This window comes from Pipra filicauda, unplaced genomic scaffold, assembly GCF_003945595.2.
Source record: "Pipra filicauda isolate LSUMZ 115617 unplaced genomic scaffold, ASM394559v2 scaffold1623_size7859_pilon, whole genome shotgun sequence".
Classification (NCBI taxonomy): Eukaryota; Metazoa; Chordata; class Aves; order Passeriformes; family Pipridae; genus Pipra; species Pipra filicauda.
Window position 1 is genome coordinate 1 of NW_024104122.1, and position 7859 is coordinate 7859.

Consider the following 7859-nt stretch of genomic DNA (forward strand, 5'->3'; position numbering starts at 1 on the left):
CACACCTGGGGGTACCTGGGGGTATCTGGGCACACTGGGGGTACCTGGGCACACCTGGGGGCACCTGGGGGTACCTGGGGACACCTGGGCACAGGTGAGGCCCATGGGGCAGCTGGCAGAGAAACTGGGAGTCAGGTGGGCACCTGGGGGCACCTGGGCACAGGGGAGGGCACCTGGGTACAGGGGAGGGCACCTGGGGACACCTGGGGGTACCTGGGGACCCCTGCGGGTACCTGGGCACACCTGGGCACATCTGGGGACAGGGGAGGGCACCTGGGGCCCCTGGGCACACCCGAGGGTATCCGGGGGTACCTGGGCACAGATGAGTGCCCCTGGGGGTCAGGTGGGCACAGCTGGGGGTCAGTTGTGCCCCCCGGGGGTCAGTTGTGCCCCCTGTTCCCCCCCTAATTCCCGTTTTCCCGCTGTTTTCCAGGCACCCGGGGCCACCCCCCCCGCGATTCCCGGGCCCGGGAGGCCCCCCCGGCCCCATTCCCGGCCCCCCCCTGCACCCCGACCTGCACCCCGACCTGCACCCCGACCTGCACCCCGACCTGCACCCCGACATCCCCATGGGGCCCCCCCTGGGCCCCCCCGGGCCCCCCCTGCTGCCCTACGGGGGCGGGGGGGGCCCCGAGGAGTCCCCCCACCCCCATTCCCACCCCCACCCCCACCCCCACCCCGGGATGATCCCGCCGGGGCCGGGCCAGGGGTTCTACGAGTCCTTCTACCCCCCCCAGGAGGGGATGGACGTGGAGCCCGGAAACATGGGAGACACAGGTGGGGAAACCGGGAATGGCTGCTCATCCCAAATCCTACTGCTCCTCCCAAACCCTCCTTCTCAGCCCAAATCCTCCTTTTCATCCCAAATCCTCCTTCTCATCCCAATCCCTGCTGCTCAGCCCAAACCCTGCTGCTCATCCCAAATCCTGCTGCTCCTCCCAAACCCTCCTTCTCATCCCAAATCCTCCTTCTCATCCCAAATCCTGCTGCTCATCCCAAATCCTCCTTCTCATCCCAAACCCTGCTGCTCATCCCAAATCCTGCTGCTCAGCCCAAATCCTCCTTCTCATCCCAAACCCTGCTGCTCATCCCAAATCCTGCTGCTCATCCCAAATCCTGCTGCTCAGCCCAAATCCTCCTTCTCATCCCAAATCCTGCTGCTCAGCCCAAATCCTCCTTCTCATCCCAAATCCTGCTGCTCAGCCCAAATCCTGCTGCTCCTCCCAAACCCTGCTGCTCATCCCAAACCCTGCTGCTCAGCCCAAATCCTGCTGCTCATCCCAAATCCACCTTCTCATCCCAAATCCTGCTGCTCATCCCAAATCCTGCTGCTCCTCCCAAATCCCTGCTGCTCATCCCAAATCCTCCTTCTCATCCCAAATCCTGCTGCTCATCCCAAACCCTGCTGCTCATCCCAAATCCTGCTGCTCCTCCCAAATCCTCCTTCTCCTCCCAAATCCTGCTGCTCCTCCCAATCCCTGCTGCTCAGCCCAAATCCTGCTGCTCATCCCAAACCCTGCTGCTCAGCCCAAATCCTGCTGCTCATCCCAAATCCACCTTCTCATCCCAAATCCTCCTTTTCATCCCAAATCCTGCTGCTCCTCCCAAATCCTGCTGCTCCTCCCAAATCCTCCTTCTCATCCCAAATCCTGCTGCTCATCCCTAATCCTCCTTCTCATCCCAAATCCTGCTGCTCATCCCAAATCCTGCTGCTCATCCCAAATCCTGCTGCTCATCCCTAATCCTCCTTCTCATCCCAAATCCTGCTGCTCATCCCAAATCCTGCTGCTCATCCCTAATCCTCCTTCTCATCCCAAATTCTCCTTTTCATCCCAAATCCTGCTGCTCATCCCAAATCCTGCTGCTCCTCCCAAATCCACCTTTTCATCCCAAATCCTGCTGCTCATCCCAAATCCTGCTGCTCCTCCCAAATCCTGCTGCTCCTCCCAAACCCTGCTGCTCATCCCAAATCCTGCTGCTCCTCCCAATCCCTGCTTCTCATCCCAAATCCTGCTGCTCATCCCAAATCCTGCTGCTCAGCCCAAACCCTGCTGCTCCTCCCAAACCCTGCTGCTCCTCCCAAACCCTGCTGCTCAGCCCAAATCCTCCTTCTCATCTCAAATCCTCCTTCTCATCCCAAATCCTGCTGCTCCTCCCAATCCCTGCTGCTCAGCCCAAATCCTGCTGCTCATCCCAAACCCTGCTGCTCAGCCCAAATCCTGCTGCTCCTCCCAAACCCTGCTGCTCAGCCCAAATCCTCCTTCTCATCTCAAATCCTCCTTCTCATCCCAAATCCTGCTGCTCCTCCCAAATCCTGCTGCTCATCCCAAACCCTGCTGCTCATCCCAAACCCTGCTGCTCAGCCCAATCCCTGCTGCTCAGCCCAAATCCTGCTGCTCATCCCAAATCCTGCTGCTCATCCCAAATCCTCCTTCTCATTCCAAATCCTCCTTCTCATCCCCAATCCCTGCTGCTCATCCCCAATCCCTGGTGCTCATCCCAAATCCTCCTTCTCATCCCTAGTTCCAGGATCCATCTCCTTTTCCCAGATCCATCCCTAGTTCCAGGATCCATCCCCAGTTCCCGGATCCATCCCCAGTTCCCGGATCCATCCCCTGTTCCCAGATCCATCCCCAGTTCCAGGATCCATCCCGAGTTCCCGGATCCATCCCCAGTTCCCGGATCCATCCCCAGTTCCCGGATCCATCCCCAGTTCCAGGATCCATCCCCAGTTCCAGGATCCATCCCCAGTTCCAGGATCCATCCCCAGTTCCAGGATCCATCCCCAGTTCCAGGATCCATCCCCAGTTCCAGGATCCATCCCCAGTTCCAGGATCCATCCCCAGTTCCCGGATCCATCCCCTGATCCCAGGATCCATCCCCAGTTCCAGGATCCATCCCCAGTTCCCGGATCCATCCCCAGTTCCCGGATCCATCCCCAGTTCCCAGATCCATCCCCTGATCCCAGGATCCATCCCCAGTTCCAGGATCCATCCCCAGTTCCCGGATCCATCCCCAGTTCCAGGATCCATCCCTAGTTCCAGGATCCATCCCCAGTTCCCAGATCCATCCCCAGTTCCAGGATCCATCCCCAGTTCCAGGATCCATCCCCAGTTCCCGGATCCATCCCCAGTTCCCAGATCCATCCCCAGTTCCAGGATCCATCCCCAGTTCCAGGATCCATCCCCAGTTCCCGGATCCATCCCCAGTTCCAGGATCCATCCCCACATCCCGAGGGGCTCCGTGTCCCTCCCGTAGCAGCAGGAAAACCTGGAATGGCTCCTCCCAAACCCTTTCTCATCCCGAATTTCCCCCCCGTTCCCTTTCCCAGACGACTACGGCGGGTACGAGCCCCTGGAGGGGCCGGGGGGGGATCCCCTGTTCCCGGATCCCTCCCTGGATCCCGAGGGGCTCTGCGAGGGCCCCCCCGGGCTGGGGAAGGGCCCCGGCCTTCCCGGCCTTCCCGAGTTCCTGCCGTCGGCGCAGCGGGCGCTCTTCCTGCGCATCCAGCACAAGCAGCACGAGGACGAGGAGCGGGCCCGGAGGGGGGGAGAGCCCGGGAAAACGGAGCGGGACAACGAGGAAGGCAAGGAGGGAATCCCCAGCCCTGAGCCCTCATCCCAATCCCTGATCCCAATCCCTGATCCCTGAGCCTGATCCCAATCCCTCAACCCTGAGCCTGAGCCTGGGAAAACAGACCGGGACAACGAGGAAGGCAAGGAGGGAATTCTGAGCCTCATCCCAATCCCTGATCCCAGTCCCTGATCCCTGATCCCTGATCCCAATCCCTGACCCTGAGCCTGAGCCCGGGAAAACGGAGCGGGACAACGAGGAAGGCAAGGAGGGAATTCTGAGCCTGATCCCGATCCCTGAGTCTGATCCCAATCCCTGAGTCTGATCCCGATCCCTGAGTCTGATCCCAATCCCTGAGCCTGATCCCGATCCCTGAGCCTGAGCCTGAGCCCGGGAAAACGGAGCGGGACAACGAGGAAGGCAAGGAGGGAATTCTGAGCCTCATCCCAATCCCTGATCCCAATCCCTGATCCCTGATCCCTGAACCTGATCCCAATCCCTGAGCCCGGGAAAACGGAGCGGGACAATGAGGAAGGCAAGGAGGGAATTCTGAGCCTGATCCCGATCCCTGAGCCTGATCCCAAATCCTGAACCTGAGCCTGATCCCTGAACCCGATCCCAATCGCTGAGCCTGAGTCTGATCCCAGTCCCTGAGCTTGATCCCAATCCCTGAGCTTGACCCTGATCCCTGAGCATTATCCTGATTCCTGAGCCTGAGTTTGATCCTGATCCTGATCCCAATCCCTGAGCCTGATCCCGATCCCTGAACCTGATCCCAATCCCTGAGTCTGATCCCAATCCCTGAGCCTGATCCCGATCCCTGAGCCTGATCCCGATCCCTGAGCCTGATCCCGATCCCTGAGCCTGATCCCGATCCCTGAGCCTGATCCCAATCCCTGAGCCTGAGCCTAAGCCTGATCCCTCAGCTTGAGCCTGATCCTGATCCTGAGCCCAATCCCTGAGCCTGATCCTGATCCTGAGCCCAATCCCTGAGCCTGATCCTGATCCTGAGCCCAATCCCTGAGCTTGATCCCAATCCCTGAGCCTGAGCCTGAGCCTGATCCCAATCCCTGATCCTGATCCCGATCCCTGACCCTGATCCCGATCCCTGATCCTGATCCCAGTCCCGATCCTGATCCTGGTACAGCCTCGACTCCAATCCTGCTCCCTCTGCAGCTCCTGATCCTGATCATTGTGGGGCTTCTCTCCCTGTCCCCTCCTTCCCTGTCCCCCATCCCAGGCGATCCCGGGAACTGGTACTGCAGCTCTCTGGGACTTTGGGGGCTGAAATTGGGGCCAGAGCTTCCCTGTTTTTGGGAAAACCCGGGAATATTTCAGGGATCTATTTTAAGAACCCATTCTGGGGCTCCTGTCCCTGTCCCCTCATTCCCTGTTCCCCGTTCCCAGGCGATCCCGGGAACTGGTGCTGCAGCTCTCTGGGACTTTGGGGGCTGAAATCAAGGCCAGAGCTTCCCTCTTTTTGGGAAAACCTGGGAATATTTTAGGGATCTATTTTAAGAACCCATTCTGGGGTTTCTCTCCCTGTTCCCTCCTTCCCTGTCCCCCATTCCCAGGCGATCCCGGGAACTGGTGCTGCAGCTCTCTGGGACTTTGGGGGGTGAAATTGAGGCCAGAGGCTCCCTGTTTTTGGGAAAACCCGGGAATATTTCAGGGATCTATTTTAAGAACCCATTCTGGGGTTTCTCTCCCTGTTCTGTCCTTCCTTGTCCCCCGTTGCCAGGCGATCCCGGGAACTGGTGCTGCAGCTCTCTGGGACTTTGGGGGCTGAAATCAAGGCCAGAGGCTCCTTGTTTTTAGGAAAACCCGGGAATATTCCAGGTTCTCCTTTGAGAACCCCTTTTGGGGCTCCTCTCACCCCCTGTCCCCCGTTGCCAGGCGATCCCGGGAACTGGTACTCCAGCGACGAGGACGACGGCGGCAGCAGCGTCACCTCCATCCTCAAATCCCTGCGCCAGCAGAGCTCCGGGAGACCCCCCAGCAACCCCCCCGGGGACCCCCCCAGCGACCCCCGGCTGCAGAGACCCCCCCGCCCCTCCGACCCCCGGCTGCGGGACCCGCGCCTGGCCCGGAATCCCGAGCAGCTCCCGCCCCTGGATCCGGGACCCTCCGACCCCCGGCTGGCCCGGCACGGCCCCCCCAGGGCCGAGCCCCCCCGAGGGGCCCCCGAGGAGGAGGAGGGGGAGCGGCTGCTGCGGGACAAGGCCCTGCCCATCCCCCTGGAGCCGCTGCCGGGCCATTCCCAGCGGGACCCGCGCTCCCAGCTCCAGCAGTTCAGCCACATCCGCAAGGCCGTGGTGCTGCCCAAGCCGCCCTTCGCCCGCGCCGTCCTGTGGAGCCCCGAGGACCTGATCCCGCTGCCCCTGCCCAAGCAGGAGCCTCCTCCCCCCGTGGCCCTTCCCGCCGCCCTCCAGGCCGCTCCAGGATCCGACCCCCGCCTGCTCCGGGCGCCCTCGGACCCCAGGAGAGCCGGCGGAGAGCCCGGAGCCGCCCCGGCTTCATCCTCCTCCTCCTCCTCCTCCTGCTCCTCCTCCTCCTCCTCCTCCGCCCTGCCGGACTTCGAGCTGCTCTCCCGCATCCTGCAGACTGTCAACGCCTCGGGGGGGGACAAACCCAGCGACCCCCGCGTCAGGAAGAACCCCCCGGCCGACCCCCGCCTCCAGAAATGCCTGGAGAGCCCCAGGGAGAGCGGGAACCCCGGCGGGAATCCCAACCCCGGCGGGGGGGACTCCGGCCCCGGCCCCATCGCTCCCTACGACCCCCGGCTGAGCTGGGGCGGGGGCGGCCAGAGCAGCAGCGTCCTGAGCAACATCAGCCTCTACGACCCCCGCACCGCCCACAGCCCCGAGGGGGGGGCAGGCGCCGCCGACGGGACCCCCGCCCCCAAAAACCACCCCCCCGCGGCCGGCGGGAAGGCCAAGGAGCCCCCCAGGGAGCCCCCCAGGGAGCCCCCCAAGGAGCCCCCCAAGGAGCCGCCGTTCCTGCGGCGCTCGGCGCTGGAGCCGCCCCCGGACACGGACAGGGCGGAGCCCCCGGACAGGTACAACAACAGCTACAACCGGCCCCGCCCCCGGGGGGGCAACAACAGCACCAACAGCACCAACAGCAGCACCAACAGCACCCCCAACCCCCCCCCCCAGGGCGGGGAGGGACCCCCCCAAACCGCCCCCCAGCACCCCCAGCCCGCCCTGCACAACCTGCCCGTGCCCCCCCCCCTGTACGGCAGGGCCAAGGCCGGGGGGGGGACCCGGCCCGGAGCCGGGAGCCCCTTCCCGGGAAACAGCCCCGCCAGGGACCCCCCCGAGGACGCGGCGTCGCTCAAGGAGGTGTTCAAGGGCTTCGACCCCACGGCCTCGCCCTTCTGCCAGTGAGGGGGGGCTGAATCACCCCAAATCACCCCAAAATCCGGCCAGAGTCGCCCCAAATCCACCCAGAAACCCCAAATCCACCCCAAAACCCCAAATCCACCCCAAAACCCCAACCAGGCTCAAGGGCGTCTTCAAGGGCTTCGACCCCACGGCCTCGCCCTTCTGCCAGTGAGGGGGGGCTGAATCACCCCAAAATCACCCCAAATCACCCCAAAATCCAGCCAGAATCGCCCCAAATCCACCCAGAAACCCCAAATCCACCCCAAAACCCCAAATCCACCCCAAAACCCCAACCAGGCTCAAGGGCGTCTTCAAGGGCTTCGACCCCACGGCCTCGCCCTTCTGCCAGTGAGGGGGGGCTGAAAGCACCCCAAAATCACCCCAAATCACCCCAAAATCCGGCCAGAGTCACCCCAAACCACCCCAAAATCTGGCCAGAATTGCCCCAAATCACCCCAAAATCCCAAAGCCAGAATCGCCCCAAATCACCCCAAAATCCGGCCAGAATCACCCCAGATCACCCCAAAATCTGGCCAGAATCACCCCAAACCACCCCAAAATCCAGACAGAATCAACCAAATCACCCCAAAATCCAGACAGAGTCACCCCAAACCACCCCAAAATCCGGCCAGAGTCACCTCAAATCACCCCAAAATCCGGCTGAAAATACCCCAAATCACCCCAAAGCCACCCCAAAATCTGGCCAGAATTACCCCAAACCACCCCAAAATCCCAAAGCCAGAATCACCCCAAACCACCCCAAAATCCAGCCAGAGTCACCCCAAACCACCCCAAAATCTGACCACAATCACCCCAAAATCCAGCCACAATCACCCCAAATCACCCCAAAATCCAGCCACAATCACCCCAAACCACCCCAAAATCTGACCACAATCCCCC

The 7859-nt window shown here is 62.0% G+C and overlaps 1 protein-coding gene across 1 annotated transcript; it reads left to right on the top strand.

The window, feature by feature from the left end:
• The first annotated feature begins 103 nt into the window (after positions 1–103).
• Positions 104–7325, top strand: LOC113990214 (zinc finger CCCH domain-containing protein 4). The gene is made up of 4 exons (XM_039379284.1): positions 104–135; positions 434–777; positions 3332–3586; positions 5470–7325. Exons 1-4 carry the CDS (start codon positions 104–106, stop codon positions 6960–6962), a joined length of 2124 nt encoding a protein of 707 aa, XP_039235218.1. The 3' UTR covers positions 6963–7325.
• Positions 7326–7859: the final 534 nt, after the last annotated feature.

Bases quoted from the DNA above. Each gene is read 5' to 3' on its own strand.
- LOC113990214 (XM_039379284.1), top strand. From the start codon at position 104: ATGGGGCAGCTGGCAGAGAAACTGGGAGTCAG. The intron at 136-433 runs GTGGGCACCTGG...GCTGTTTTCCAG, and splicing joins GCAGAGAAACTGGGAGTCAG to GCACCCGGGGCCACCCCCCC. The intron at 778-3,331 runs GTGGGGAAACCG...TCCCTTTCCCAG, and splicing joins CGGAAACATGGGAGACACAG to ACGACTACGGCGGGTACGAG.